Source organism: Aquila chrysaetos, chromosome 26 (genome assembly GCF_900496995.4).
Source record: "Aquila chrysaetos chrysaetos chromosome 26, bAquChr1.4, whole genome shotgun sequence".
NCBI classification, from domain to species: domain Eukaryota; kingdom Metazoa; phylum Chordata; class Aves; order Accipitriformes; family Accipitridae; genus Aquila; species Aquila chrysaetos.
Window position 1 is genome coordinate 1,122,069 of NC_044029.1, and position 15,922 is coordinate 1,137,990.

At 43.5% G+C, this 15,922-nt stretch overlaps 2 protein-coding genes across 2 annotated transcripts; one reads left to right on the forward strand and one right to left on the reverse strand.

Moving 5' to 3' along the window:
- Nucleotides 1–13,209: 13,209 nt before the first annotated feature.
- On the forward strand, nt 13,210–14,152 carry LOC115336165 (histone H1.10). The gene has a single exon (XM_030002796.2). It carries the CDS (start codon nt 13,264–13,266, stop codon nt 13,927–13,929), a length of 666 nt encoding a protein of 221 aa, XP_029858656.1. The 5' UTR covers nt 13,210–13,263; the 3' UTR covers nt 13,930–14,152.
- A 1,268-nt stretch (nt 14,153–15,420) lies between these two features.
- On the reverse strand, nt 15,421–15,907 carry LOC115336192 (histone H2B 1/2/3/4/6). Its single transcript, XM_030002822.2, has one exon. The coding sequence runs from the start codon at nt 15,878–15,880 to the stop codon at nt 15,500–15,502; it is 381 nt and encodes a 126-aa protein (XP_029858682.1). The 5' UTR covers nt 15,881–15,907; the 3' UTR covers nt 15,421–15,499.
- Between the last annotated feature and the right edge of the window lie 15 nt (nt 15,908–15,922).

The following is a 15,922-nucleotide window of genomic DNA, read 5'->3' on the forward strand; positions in this document are numbered from 1 at the left end:
CGACGAGGGGCGGGGTTCCCGCCAGTTCTTTCTGCCTCCGTCACAGAGAGTGATGGAACATCGCCTGCCGTTACCTCTTAAACAGTGCTGTAGAGTCTGCGAAGTAAACAAAACATTAACCCACCCCCCCCCCCCCAAAAAAAGAATCCCAACGTCGTACATGTTCGTAGCAACTGGAAAGGTTTTTTCCTCCTCCTTGGATTTGTATAAACCCATTTGCTATGCATATGTGTCTGTATTGTATTTTCTTGCAATGACCGAGGTTTCTTTGAATTACTGTAAATTCTCATTATTTTCATGCTGTTGTTCCTTAACTGCTTTGCTTTATTTGTATTCAAGTTCTATAAACTTTCAGGATTTTTAATGTTTTGAAATGTCTTACTGGCTTTAGGGAATTTTCCACAATATTTGTGCTGTCAGGCTTTCTAATGTATTGGGTTTGTATTTTGCTTTCCCCGTCCCATTTAAGAAATGGGAAGATTGATTCTCTTTTCCCATTATTACATAACCAATTTTTTATGTAAGCACATATTAACCAGAAGGTGGAATAGAATCTTTTATATTATTACCTTCATATTAGATTGTGACTTTTCCTAATTTTGCTCCATTGGAGTTACTTCTGTGGGGATTTTTCCTTATTTTTTACAAAATATGCTTTAGTATAACTATAGATTTAAATTTCTGCTACCTTATTTAGCAAGAAAAATCACCTTTCTTTTGTACTGCAGATCAAGCTTTTCAATCTTTAGCTGTTGTTTTATGGGTCTAAATCTACAGAGGATACAGACAAGATTCTGAATTAGTATTTATGAAAGTAAGGAGCAATCCTTGTCTAAGGATGTTACAAATGTCACCTTTTAAGAACATCCTGAGCTGGAATAACTACTAGACTAACACATAAAGATTGGTTTCTTATTTTTTTTTTCTGGAGAAAAAAAAAAAAGGTGGGGGTGTTAGAATTTGGTTTTCTTCTGTCCTTTTATGTAGGAAATGGAAACATAATTTCTACATACTCTTTTAAACTGTGCCATGTTAGAACATATGCTAAGTAGTTTATCTCTATTGTGCTACTAAATTGGGAAGGAGTATCTTCCCTCAGTCTATTTAATAATGATGGAATTCCATTCCATCATAAAACCAAAGGAGTGTTTTGCTCTCTACGGTCATATTAAAAGGTTAAAAGAGGAGCTCATTATCCTCTCATCTCGACTATTGTTTCTAATACTGTCCCTAGATGTTTTCATGGTCAATATCAAATCTATGTCTTTTTCAGCATCAGTTTTTGGGGGGAGAGGGGGAGTTGGGATTTTTTCAGAAGATGATGACAAATACGATTTAGATGAAAATTTTCTTCTCCCTAACTAGTCGGCATCACTTCAGAAAAGGAGTATATTAAGAAACATGGGAATGATCTTTGCTTATCCCCTCTTCTAATATGAAGTAACCATCATTGAACTCTTCTAATCAGTTACTATTGTTCACCTAGCAGAGGCATTCACAGCTTTTACCTAGGCTGTAGCAACTGTGCTCCCTGCTGCAGAGGTGCAGAGGAATGCATAGGTGTAATGGGGAGTCTCCTTAGATTTTGTGTAGTCCTAAGCATAACTCCTTTCTCTTCCTGGGAGGAGTGAACAAGTGAGCCGAGTATGACACTGGCGCTTAAAAAGTGTATCATGCTTGCTACAGTTCTTGTTTATACAGAACTAACAGGTCACAAAACAGTAAACAAACTCAAGCCTTTTCTGCTGTAACTAGCCTAAAGAAGGATTCCAGAATAGTTTTGGGGTTTTTTTAATTATCACTTTCTTTTCTTCACTTACTAGTGCCTCACTAGCGGCAGAACACCAGATTTCAATACCCCCTCCCTTTCTGCTCCCCAACCCCTGCCCATACTTACTAGTGACAGTGCTCAAGCAAGACCACTTAAAATGTTGTTCTTTTAGCACATGTGTGGATTAAACACAAATTCACAACAAGATGGCATCAAGCCAGATTTAATTCTGTGAGATAGAGGCAAATGACTAAGCCTCTAGTGTACTGAGAATATATGCTGTCTATACTCATGATTTTTACACTCAGCTTTTGGTTTCCATTTGTAAGTTTTCAGCTACCTTGCTTATATTCTGGTTTTGCATCCTCTAGGTAATTAATTTGATAGTTTTTCATATGTGTTTAAAGTCTAGCACAATAAGATAGGGCTCCTGTAGGGTATTGTGTCTGTACTGATAACCTCAGGGTGAGTAATTAGAATACGCAATTATTAATTTAATACTGACTTAAAAAACATAACTCATTAAATGCTAATAGAACTTCAGGATTCAAGTTTCAGATCAATATTAGGCAAAAAATTTACTGTCGGACACTATATTGTAAGAATATATGTGAATAAACTTCTGGAAAGGTATTAATATTTTTCAAACTAGTAGTTTTGAATTTTGTATGAGTATTGGACAGGTTTTCATATTCCTTGTGCTTTCCACTCACTGGCAGCTGGTGCTTCTTTCCCTATTCAAAATATTCTCTGCCACTTTCAAAGGAAAAATGGAATTGCAATCTGTCCTTTGTGAATGAGACGTGTTGCACAGACCCCTGCTTTGCACTATTATCATGCTCCTGTGATCTGCCACACTGAAAACATAGTATATCTCATCTGGACTATCTGGGGTAAGAAAAAAACTGTTCCCTTGTACTGAAAACCTGGGCAGTTTTGACAGACCAGCACACCCCCACAGTGGAGGAGAGCTAGGAAGAGAAGGGCAAAAAGCAATGAGCTTGGGGAATAATGTACAGTAAAGAAAACTGCACTTATCTCAACACCAGGGACACTGGAGGGTTACCATGGTTTTAGGTAAGACAGCTGCACCAGTGAATCATCAGGTTCCCTCAGACAACTAACAAAGAATAACGTCCTCCTGAGCAAGCCAGACCAGCGTGACAGGGGAGCAGTGTATATGTGGCTCAGCCCAAGATAAAATATAAAAACTGGACAACAAATAAATCAAAGTTTGAAGAGAGCAATGGGCTTGAGATGGTTTCAACCAGCATATTGCTTCCCAGTGACTGGGGAGGCCCAGCATTGTGACGATAAGCATATAGAGACCGGTAAAAAGAATCATGTTTGCGCTGTGATTCACCAAATGCTATATTATGCTTGTGATGCGATTTCTCACTTTGCTAAATCAAAATCCCATGTAATGCCAAATATGCTTAATAAGGATATTTGATATTAAACATTAAACTCTCCTCATGCGTAATATCTAAAAGAACCTGGTCGGAGAGTATTGAACTCTGACAGCACAGAGATGTGGTCAACTGGGACCTGTCTCTACATGTGGGTAAGACTGTAAACTGCACAAGATCTGACTTCTTTGGCATGCTTCAGGCTTCTAAATCTGCCCCCAGTGGTCCTCGTTCTCTGTATACCCATGCCCACATACCCTACCTTCAGTTCAGCATGTAAGCCATGCTACAAAGCTGTGCTTACTGAGACTGAGCAGCCCATGTGATTTTGGTAAGAAATATTTTAAGCACAGAAAGCTTTTATCTTGAGGCTGAGGCCCAAGTCAATGTTTGCATGTGTGGATTTGCCATTTGGAAGGAATCTCCTGGAAGTAGCGTAGTTGCAGAAGTGGTTTATGCTGCTTAAGTAAAGCTAGCAAACAATGTCACCTAATGTTTAAACATTGAAATGTTACAGCTATCAGCTTCCCAGTGTGTGGATCATACTTATCTATTAGATAGGTATGCCAAGAGATTTGGGGGGACTGTGGTCATGAATTTAGTTTAATGATTGGTATTTTGATAACTAATTTCATCTCTTCCCTCTCCCTTCCCCGCCAGATGAGACAGTCAGAGGTGGAGAGCCCCATTCTCATCTTTTTATTTAAAGGCTCCCCCTCAGTCATAGATACAAGAGGTTGGGCTGCAGCCCTGGTTTGGACTGTTTCCAACCTTATTCTAGCTTCCAAGTCCAGAAATTACACAGGGACTGATAAATCAAGAAAAGACCTCTGTCAGCAGCCTGGGCTGACCTTTGAGGATGCAGTTTGCCTTGCACAGAGAGTGGCTTCTTACAGATCAGAAGATGATCCACACAGGGGAAAAATCTTCCAGAAATCATCCCGCTTCCCCTGCTCCATGCCAGCTGCGGGCAAGTACATGTTGTTTGAGTCACTGCTGTGTTGCTCTGCAAACCAGCAGGAGCTGAATGCCGTTTCCTCATGGAAAACAACGTCACAGGATTAGTCTCCAACAGCGGATCACAGGAAGGGACACTGCACACGCACTTCCGAAGGAATGTTGTACTTGGCAGGCACCAACACCCAAGCACTCACATGGTCCTGCCACCACTCACACCTCCTCCCCACCAGGCCAGATGTTTCAGGGTTCCTTTCAAAGCAATGCTGTCTGTTAGAATCACAAAAATACACTTTCTGGGGTGTTTCTTTCACACAACAAGGTACCAGCTGTCAGGACAGCTGTTCATGGCCAGCCTAGCATGCCTTTGGAGTAGTGAGTGTGGTGTGCCTCAGTCTACCTTGGAAAGAGAAGGCTTGCATGGGCCTCACCCCCACCACACCATGCACAAGCTGCAGTCTTGCAGGCTCACTGAAGAGCTGGTACAGTTGAATAGGTCTACAAAGAAAGGCTGGAGGAACTCCAGGCTGGGGTGTTGGGAAGATAGTAAGATAACCAGTTCCTCATGTGAAGCTGGTTTAGGACATGGGAAAGAAGGGACAGGGTCAATAACCTGCAATCGGGGGCAGGGGCATCCTTTTGCCTATGTTGTTTTCCTCCCTTGGCTCTGGGCTTCCTCCAGGAAGACACCAAAGGACCTCTCCAACAAGTGCTCCAGGTGGTTTCCCAGGACCAGAGTGGCCCATGGAGCTTGGAGCTCTATAGCACACCATGCAAATCTGCTCCTGCATTCGAGTAAGGGACAGCAAACAGCAAACCAGCTACTTGGCAACCACAGCTGATGCTTGACTGCTTCTCTTAAATCCTTACTCTGCTTTCTAAACTGGCATTTGAAGCAGTGCAGGTCTCCCGATTCATTGACTGTTGATTAAGCTGGAAAGATGTATCATGAAAGCATTGTAAGCACAATCTTTCTTGCACATCTGAGACTGATCAGCTCCTCTCCTTGCCTGGGCTCCTGTGGTAAGCTTACTGGGCAGTAAGTTTTGCTGTTGGACTCGGCCAACTCTTGCAGAGTTGTAAGCACTTAACAGCAGCTGAAGTACTGCCCTGTCCAAACAGTCTCTCTGGGGCATAGTTTTCCAAGTAATGAATCTACTGTGGGTATCCCTGTAGGAAGGTATTGAATTTTGTCTTGGGCTGTGTGTTTCTGGAGGAAGCCAAGTCTGGAAAATGATGACGTGCATTGTGTCGGTGTCTCCAGACACTACTGCTGTGCTTTGTCTTTATTACAGTAATACTTGGTTAGAAAACCAAATACTTCGGTTGGAAACCCCAGCTGCTTACAGGGTTTTATTTATGCTAAGGCTCTGGACACAGCAGCAGGCTTGCCTTTAAGGATGCAGCAGTTGAGAAAGCCACCACAACGCCCAGGCCCTGTCCAGGTCAGACCAGTCATTTCCCAGCCTGTGCCAATGCAAGTAGCTATTCTGCTTCAGATGCAGAACTTTGCACTTCTCTCTGACAAATTGTGCAAGATTTCTTTTGGCCCGTACCTCAAGTTTATTAAAGTTCCTTTTAACTGAGTGTCTTACTTTTGACTCTTTCTACCTTTTTAATTTAGTATCATCCACACATGCTAAGGCTACCTTCTCTCTTATCATCCAGGTCATTCCAGAAAACACAAAATGATATCAAGTATTTGGCCCTGAGGCATTCTTTTCTTTACTGGTTGCCCGCAGACACTAAGTTGTTAACTACAGCCCTTTGACCCTGTACTACAGACAATTTTCAAACATCTAACAGCCTGCTGATCCTGCCCATACTCCCTCAGATCCCAAATGAGAATGCTATGGAAGATGGTTCCAAAAATATTACTAAATGCAAAGTGTATTGCATCCAGCACTCCTCCCTTGCCTACACAGATACTCTCTAATCTATACTTCTGTGATAATTACTAGTAATTAGACATCAGTAATTTTTGTTGCCCTCCACCCATCATCAAGAGTCAACAAAACCTATTTTATTTCTGATAGTTGCTCCTAGTCTCACTGATTCTTGGAGACCCTGCTACCTTCCCAAGTAAAATTTTCTACTCCATATTAGAAATTATTTCCTTACTGCTAACTTGCTGCAGCAAAGAACATTAGTTCCTGTACTTCCTACAATGTACACTGAGGAAAGATGACTTCCTTCCTCTTCATGCTTTAAGTGTTTGAGAAGAAATTTTGGTTTTTCAGCCTTCTTTCTGAGTCAGGGAACTCCAACAGTATGTGCCTTTCCATTACAGAATAGTTCCTAGATGTCTCTGCTAAGTACTGTTGCACTCTTCCATTTATTCTCTTATTGTTCACTTCTCATTACCTGAAGTTCAGTACTAAAAACTAGGCCTAAAACTCCAAGTGAGACTATACCATTCCTGACTACAGAGGAAGATCTTGTTCATCTGTCTTGCAGATGTTGTCATTGTGTTCCTTTCCTAATACCTAGTAACCGACTGTTGTTGATTCATTGTCAAGTTATAACTATAACCTGAAGATCCAGATCTACTCAGGTGCTAGTCAACTGCTACTGTCCAATATTTATAAAACTGCTATATTTCTTTCCAGGTGAAGTATCTTACACATTTTTGAAGACAGTGTCTCCAATTTATCAGGCATTTTTGAATACATAAACTGTCCTCCATCATTCTAGCATTTCTTTGCTTGTTGGTACCCATAGCACTTCTATACAGGCCCTGTAGACTATAATTGAGATCATGAATAAAATTATACCAGGCCTAGGATAGATCCCTGCAGAACTCTCTTTGACACAGCATTTTAATTTCATAGTTGACAATCATAAACATTTAAATATAACTTTCTACCCAAGGGGGTGGGGGGGGGAGGTGTGCTAGACCAAGTTTCCCTGATTATTAGTTTCACTTCTAATATTTTTCTAAAATGAAATAAAATGGAACAGAGAGAAAATCTGCAGTGTATCAGCCAGCTCTATGGAAGCATTGCATCCTCTGCCGAGACTCTTTCTAAAGTTAATTTTGGAGCAAGCCAGTTAAACACGGTTTTAGTTCTTCCCTTATGTCTTAGAAAGTGATGTCTGGTTTGAGTGCTAAAAATTCTTGGGTTTATTCATATCTTTCTTGAATTTGGCTGAACTGGTAATTAGTACAACTCGATATCAATGAGCTATTCCTTCCCCAGGGTGTGCTGAGTCTGTAAACCTGAGCAATGCATAAATCTGTAACCCAGAATGCCTTATTATGTGCTTAGCTCTTGCCCATATTCTTCAGATACCTGGAGAGTAACAGTGTGCCTGCACAGGCTGGGTGCACAGGTGGGTCTACTGCATATTATCACAGGTAAGCTTCCAGCATCCTATTTCCCTTCACTCAGCATGAAGGGCTAGAACTACCTTTGATAGCTTAGGAAATGGCATCTACTAACATGTACATCCTGAGTGACACTGAAGGGGTAGGACGTAGATTTTCTATACTGATGGCCTAGTTTCAATTTCTATCTCTGACTGAATCAGTATTTGCAGTCTGACTCACAAAAAAAGAATTGTCATTTGACTGTTGTGCACCTGGGAGAATAGACAGCTCGTAACATAGGTTCAGATATCACATTTCAATTTTTCCAGGCACTCAGTGAGAGTTACGGGTAGGGTTACATTTCCTCGCTTTTGCTTGCAGGTCCCTATATTTCTTTGTCTTTCTGCATTTACCTGCTTCCTCTTTTTCTTCAACTGAAAATAATACAAAGTCAATTGGTCTACATAACCTAGTAGAACAGAATCCTGCTTATAACTGGGATTCCTATGTGTAGTACTACTATTACTACTAATGATAATTCTCAGTCCCAGGGATGCATGGAGAGATGTAAAATTTGATTAAAAGAGGATCTCTGATCCAAAGGCTTTCAGAAGCTGGAAGGAATATTTTGATGCTTTAAGCTGTCATTTTCTGCACAGACAAGGAGATTTTGAGGCTGATTCATTAAAATGCACAGCACTTCTTTTTTGCTGGTTGGCAAATACTTAGCAAGTATGTCGGGCAGGAGAGTCACCTCTCCCTACATTTTAATCACCCTAGAATGTAGATATTTTTTTTTTTTAGAGTGGCAGTTTTGCTGAGACTCTGACTAGCCTTAACAAGTCCTACAGTCATGGACAACATGATCACTGAGCCAAGTCAGGGTAGCTCAAACTGGTCTTGACAAGCCTTGAAACTAAGGGCTGTGTGAGAGTTAATGTTTTTGCAGCTACCTTTATTTAACTACCAAAATTTAAAAAACAGCAGGAGTGCCATTCAAGGTTAATCACATAGGTTTCACAAATTAACCTAGAGAGGTAGTATTTGCAAAACAGTACTGAGGGAAATGATAGTTTCCCTCCAGTTAGCACTGGTGAGACCCATCTGGAGTGCTGGGTCCAGTTCTGGGCTCCCCAGTGCAACAGAGACGTGGACATAAATGGAGTGAGACCAGCAAAGGGCCACAAAAATGATTAAGGGACTGGATCATCTCTCATATGAGGAGAGGCTGAAAGAGCTGAGACTGTTCAGCCAGAAGAAGAGAAGGCTCAGAGGAGCCTTATCTATGTGTACAGATGCCTGATGGGGGGAGTAAAGGAGACAGAACCAGTCTCTTCTCAGTACCACCCAGGATAGGAGGCAATGGGCACAAATTGAAACACAGGAAATTCTGCTTAAACATAAGGAAGAATTTTTTGGAACAGGCTGCCCAGAGAAGGTGTAGTGTCTCCGTGCTCTAGCTGACCCTTCTTTGAGCATGGGGGTAGGACCTACTGCATTAGGTGTTAGGTACTTTTTTTTTAGGAGGTCTGATTGCCCTAACACTGAAATACTTGTCAGTATATTTTTGTTAGCTTAGTTGAAGTATGTGTCTAAAAGGATACAGGCTTCTTTATTAATGACAGCCCTTTGACATCTTAACTCTTCCCTACTATATAAACTTTACAATTGCTGAATCAGCACTGTCAATATAGTTGTAGCATGCCAGAGACTTGACTAATGTTTTTTGACCTTGGTATTGTGTTTTTATTATTAATATTTAGAGTGATTACCTGAATGTCTGCAAAATCATTCTTTGTCAAGAAGATATCATGCTTCAATTAAAAGTTTGTAATTTCTCTGGGTCTTCACCAGGCTAACAATAGTAATTGTAATCAAATGAGTGTAGGCTTTCAGCTAAATTTGGCTAATCATCTTATCTGGATTGTTTCCTGCAGTCTGAATGTCTAATTTGCCTCTATTTGTCTAATGTCTATCTGTTTCTCCTCCATGTGGAGCTTCTGTCTTGATAAGAAAAAAGTCAAGTGTTTTCTCTGCTATACAGTTTTAGGAGTGAGTTCTTGTGTTATCTGTGAACTATTTTTGTTGTGAAGATCCTTGCATCGGAAAATACACTGGCAATTTGTAAGATCTTCTGTAATCTGCAGTAGCACCTATATTGCTAGGCAAGGAAGGAAGCTGGGGCATGTCGTGTGATGATGCATGGAAAGAAGGTTTTGCTTTGGGGAAGTAAGATATGCATTTTAAGGAGGGATAAGAAATTGGTTTGAGGTCCTGAGGAGGAGATAAACAGAGCCTGCATTTGGACAGGGTGCTTGGAAAGGAAAACTGGGAGAACTTTCAATCTTTGCTGTTTGATTCAAATTTAATATAGAAAAGAATCATATTTAGATATTTGTCTCTTCACATGGAAACTGCAAACAATTTTTATTACCAGCTCACTCTCAAATTTTTTTTTCAAGTAGTGTTGCTTGGCAGGAAGAAAAGTTCTCTGTCAGGTTGCAAAACTGTTCCATATTCTACCACTGATTTGCTAAGTTATGTGATGAGATGCTTGCTTTGCTTTGTCTTTTTCTCTTATCTGTAAAACAACCCGGGCAATATCAATGCTATTTGTAAGGTAGATAGTGATTGATGTCTCTAAAAACTGAGAATTGTTATTTGATCCAGTGTTGCATTTAACAGCTATTTCCAGCAATGCAAACCTGAAAATTGTTCAAAGCTTCTGACAAGTTTATTTCATCCAATTAATTAGAAAATGTCATTGCTGGGGCCAGAGGGAGCGGAATAACCCTAGCAAAGCCTTCCCTTTTCACACCACCTCCTAGCTCTAAAGCCTTTCTCTTTAAAAAAAGATCGCCTTTTGCAGAAATGGTTGGTAAGACCAGGAAAATTGTCACTGCTCAGAAGTAGGCCAGGAACAATTCTCTGTGCAGAACAGAGCCAGTGTGATGGTTGAGGAATAGATACAATAAAGGATGCTGACACATAATGCCGGAGGCCAGCTGCCAAGTCTTCCAGCGTCTCAGACTACTAGGAAAAAGCAAAGAACTTCAGAAGTGCAGCTCAGAATAGGGAGCAGGGAACCGTTTAAAAGACATGCAGATTTACACGGACGCATCCAGAACTAAATGTGGGAGAAGTCCTAAATTCTGCTCTTCGAAATCCTCAGATAACAACCTTCTTCATCTGCTTTCCTTATAAAAACAGAGACGATCTTGTCCCTTTAAAACTTGTCACAGCGCAGGGACAGCAACCCCTACGTGCTGTGGATGGAGTTCAAGTGACTGCCGCTACTTAGGGAGCGAGCTCTGTGGGCTCTTCTCCCATCTCTTTCCACCTCCCGTCTTTATCTATGATCTGCAGCGGTTTAGGGGGAAGGGAAGGAAATCTCTCCTCTTCCGGTGGACTCAGAACAGGTTTACAAAGAGCAAACTTGAAGGGAAACTTGCCCAGATGTGTGGACGAGAGGGGTGGAGCTGGTGAAGAGGATCCCCCCCCCCGGGCCTACAACTGCACTCTTGCACCAGTGGGTACTGTCCACTCCCAGTTGCTCCCAGCTGCTCCCAGCTGCTCCCAGCTTCCTGACCAGAGTGTAATTAACCAGAGTCGTAGAGCTCTAACACCAAATCGTCAAAGCTACAGAGATCAAGGCACATTAAACTTCTTTCAGTCCTTACTCCCAGAAGAATGTGCATTACAGATAGCTGACAACCCTTCCCGGCTCTGTCTTTTGTATCACTTACAGTCTGATTCTGCTTTATGCCCATCTCCGTTCACCTAACCTGGAAAATAAGCATAATGCCCTTATCTTGCCACAAGGAACTAGCTTTTTACCTGTCAGGAACATATTCCTCCTATTCATTTGGGTTACCAGCCTGAGCGGTCAAACTCTATGGCTACGGTGGATTTGGTCTAGTTGCTTATGTGGGACCGATGTCACATTCACAAGAAGCGTGGCAGATTCCACAGCCCACTTCAGTATGCCTTTCACTCTGGTTTTTACTGTGGGGTGCTGAAAAGCCCAATTTTTCCCTTTCTCTGCTTTTCCTTTCCTCCTCTTCAAAGTATTTGTTAGCTGGCCTGCACACAGACACAACAAAATAAAAATAGAACTAAAAGTGAATATGAAAAATTGACAGTTCATTGTTTTCACTTTTGTTATTCTAATGTATTTAATTTATCCTTGCCATTTTAATCTATCTCATTTCACCTAAAACTACTTACTATTAAGTATAACTTAATTGTGTCTTCACCATTTAATGTATGAAAATAAATGCCAGGGCCTTTTGCAACATACTACTTGTCTTCTAGAATCTCAAATTCATGTGTGCTAGAAGAGATGCTTCTTTGCTGACACAGTCCACTGACGTTTTGCATGACAAGTTTTTACAAAGTACAATGGGGCAAAATATTAGGTTTGGGCTTAATTTGTTCTTTTCAATCAAGGAAAAAAAAATCTGGCTGCTTTTTAATTAGAAGCCAGTTCAGGCTTTTGTCTTCTGATTTAATCAAAAATTATCCCAAACTATTCCTAGCAGTCCTTAAAAAATTTAATTAATTTCTCTTGTCACTTTGTGAGGCTTAATAATTAAGTGGGATCATAATAATTAAAGCTGATTCTGATTTATGAGGATTGTCTGCAAATTATTTCAATGAATATCTGAGGGTTTGGATGGAAACCTAAATTGGCGAGTGTTTTCCTTTAAAGAAGAGAATGGCAGATTTTATGAAACCTATAAAAAAAAAAAAGACAAAAAACCCCAACAACTTGTGTCCAAATATTTATAGGTAAAATTGAAGCTGAAGCATTCTGTTCACGCAGGCCAAATTTCCACATTATTTAATTTATTTGAGAGAATCGAGGCTTCAGCAGGCTCCATTAATGTTTAAGTAGCATACGGTACATATTAGTGTATCTATACGTGATTGACATTTTTACCCTGTAAGTCTGCTTCTGACTTCTGTATGTCTTAAAGAATAATAGTATACACTACTGTAACTGAGAAAGCGTTAAACTAGCAGTTTATCCGGAATTTATATGCATTAACTAGGCATTGACAGCTTCATTTTGTAAACAGAGACTATTTGTAAAAATATCAAAATCTTGCTGTTCACTTAGAGAACTCCGCAAAAAATGCAGAGCCCTGACAAGTTCCAGACACTTTTCAACAGTATATATATTCCTCTGAAGGTGTCTTATTTTCCTGAAACTCGAAATTCTGTAGAAATACTGTATCCTTAATAGTTAAAGATATGGTTAAGGGAGCCGATTCTTTATCCATATTCAAAGCTCAGCCATGAAATTGTGTTACTTCCTTCTCTTTGAAATCAATTTACGACAAAAATACCGAGGCTGCCCCCTCGGTTTCTATCCCAATCTGGAGAAAAGCCCCTAAAGAATAAGCCTGCCTTACGGGGGAGACTTTTTATCTACGGGTTTTATTTTAATTTAGAAGGAAAAACAAAAGTTTGCCGTTGCCGGGGTCTCCCTGCCTTCACAACGCGGCGTTAAACACATCTTTTCTCTCTCATCTGGGGTCCCAACAGCAAGAAATTCCCCCGAATGAAAGTCCACCGTCTTCTCTTCGCTCCCCGAAGAAGCTGGGGTGATTTCGTGGCACGCATTTTACAAAAAATATGAATTTATAACTCCGAAGAAACACAGACTCGGAGGACGAAAAGCTCTTCCTGGCTAACAGTTAGGCGGGCTCTGCAAAGCACCAATCACAGATCACCGCTTCGCTATAAATTCAGGCATCGGGGTTACTGTAGCCCAATTACTTTCTTTTGATTAGGAAGAAGTCTCTGCAGCGATGTCGGAGACCGCTCCCGCCGCCGCGCCCGCCGTCGCGGCCCCCGCCGCCAAGGCCGCCGCCAAGAAGCCGAAGAAGGCGGCGGGCGGCTCCAGAGCCCGCAAGCCGGCGGGCCCCAGCGTCACCGAGCTGATCACCAAGGCCGTGTCCGCCTCCAAGGAGCGCAAGGGGCTCTCGCTCGCCGCGCTCAAGAAGGCGCTGGCCGCCGGCGGCTACGACGTGGAGAAGAACAACAGCCGCATCAAGCTCGGGCTCAAGAGCCTGGTCAGCAAGGGCACCCTGGTGCAGACCAAGGGCACCGGCGCCTCCGGTTCCTTCCGTCTCAGCAAAAAGCCCGGCGAAGTGAAGGAAAAAGCCCCCAAGAAGCGGGCAGCCGCCGCCAAGCCCAAGAAGCCGGCAGCCAAGAAGCCCGCCGGCGCTGCCAAGAAGCCCAAGAAAGCGGCGGCGGTGAAGAAGAGCCCCAAGAAAGCCAAGAAGCCGGCGGCCGCCGCGGCCAAGAAAGCGGTCAAGAGCCCCAAGAAGGCGACCAAGGCTGCCAAGCCCAAAAAAGCGGCGGCAGCGGCGAAGAGCCCGGCCAAGGCGAAGGCGGTGAAGCCCAAGGCAGCCAAGCCCAAGGCGGCCAAACCCAAAGCGGCCAAGGCGAAGAAGGCGGCGCCCAAGAAGTGAAGTGTTCAAGTGGAAATGCTTAAACCCAACGGCTCTTTTAAGAGCCACCCACTACTGTCCCAAAAAGGGCTGATACACTCCGTCATCGAGCTCCGTGCCTGCAGCAGAGCTACCCACACGCCACTATCTGCGTGGGACGTTCGTCTGTGGAGTGGATGGGACGCTAAACTTCCGGCCGTGATTACGCTAAGACTTGGAAAAATAAAGTTTACATTCCCTGCGATAACGCTTTCTGAAGGCTGACTTTTTTTGAGCAGCGCAAGAGGGTGTATGTGTTAAAGGGACTGCTTAGGGCGGGTATCGCTCCGGGGCGCGGAGCTTTCTTTCGGTGCTTTAACCGCCGCGGTTCCTAACAGCCCGGGTGCGATCGCCACACCTCTTAGTGACCGTAGCCGGGAACTGTCAGCACGGCTCCTCCGCTTCCTTGGCAGTGACCTTTCCGCTTGGCAGCGCTGTCGTGGGCAGGTCTTTAATCTCTGCGTGACTTTACCGACCTGCTTTTTTGAGGAGGAGATTGCCGGGGCGGGAGGCGGGTAGAGCTCCCAGCGGTCCTCTTCCGCACCCTGCCGGCCAGGTAGCGGTGCAGCCGGAGCGGCGGGAGCTCTGCCGGGGGGTTGGCCGGAGCCGCTGCGGACACAGGGCTTTGCGCCGGGGGCTCCTGCGGCCGGTTGAAGCGCACGGAGCGAGAGCGGCGCGGAGCTTCCCGCAGCACCGGTGGCTCCGGGAAGCTCACCCTGGGGCCGGTTGTGATTGGCTGATGGGAGAAGCCGCAGCCGCTTATTGGGCTATTAGAAAATTTCGAAAAGCCCGCGCTGCTGCCGGCGGACGGAGCGCTGCCCGCGCTGGCTCCGCGTTTACCGGTGATGCCGGCTCGACGCGTCCCCGGACAGCTCGTCCTCCCAAAGCGTCTACCCCGTCTGAGAGGTGGCCTCGCTTCTCCTGGTCTTCTCGTCCTTGTCTTCCGATCTACCAGGCTGCTTCCTGTCTTCTCATACAGAAGGGAAATTTTTCAAGCTCAGACTATCCCGGGACAGCTATGCAAAAAAGGGGATTGGGGTCTTTTATTTTTCCCTCATCTTCATTTTTCGGGGCGTGTCTTAACGTAGCTATTGGAAGTTATGTGAATTTATTTGTGATGGAACGTGTAGTATAACATGCCACATCTCACACCTCTGCTGAGAAAAGCCGAATATTGCTGACATTTATTGAAAAATATTTGTGATGGAACATGTAGTATAATGCACTGTCTCACATCTCTGCTGAAAAAAGCTGAACCCTACTGCTTCCATTTATTGGAAGAGTATTTGAATGTTAAGTCATGAAGTAATAGTTAACACATTTGAATTTACTTGAAGCTGCAAAATATTCATGAAGGATTTCAGAAACAGATAGTTCGTGCTTGCAAGCTGTGATAAATGTAACTTAACAGACTTCAAATTCTATTTAGCGTTTCTTAAGTACAATTTCACACATAAGACCCAAGACATTACTGTGTTAAAGCTCTTTCAAGGAATATGTGGGTGGCTCTTAAAAGAGCCTTTGGGTTAGAACTGAGGATCCAGGAGACTCTCTACTTGGAGCTGGTGTACTTGGTGACAGCCTTGGTGCCCTCGGAGACGGCGTGCTTGGCCAGCTCGCCGGGCAGCAGGAGCCGCACGGCCGTCTGGATCTCCCGCGAGGTGATGGTGGAGCGCTTGTTGTAGTGCGCCAGGCGCGAGGCCTCGCCGGCGATGCGCTCGAAGATGTCGTTGACGAAGGAGTTCATGATGCCCATGGCCTTAGAGGAGATGCCGGTGTCGGGGTGCACCTGCTTCAGCACCTTGTACACGTAGATCGAGTAGCTCTCCTTGCGGCTCTTCTTACGCTTCTTGTCGCCCTTCTTCTGCGTCTTAGTGACGGCTTTCTTAGAGCCCTTCTTAGGGGCGGGGGCGGACTTGGCCGGCTCGGGCATGGCCACAACGCTTTTCTCCTCTTTCAGAACGAGCTTTCAGAA

Excerpts from the sequence above, each read along its gene's own strand:
- LOC115336192 (XM_030002822.2), bottom strand. The coding sequence starts at position 15,880 with ATGCCCGAGCCGGCCAAGTCCGCCCCCGCCCCTAAGAAGGGCTCTAAG.
- LOC115336165 (XM_030002796.2), top strand. The coding sequence starts at position 13,264 with ATGTCGGAGACCGCTCCCGCCGCCGCGCCCGCCGTCGCGGCCCCCGCC.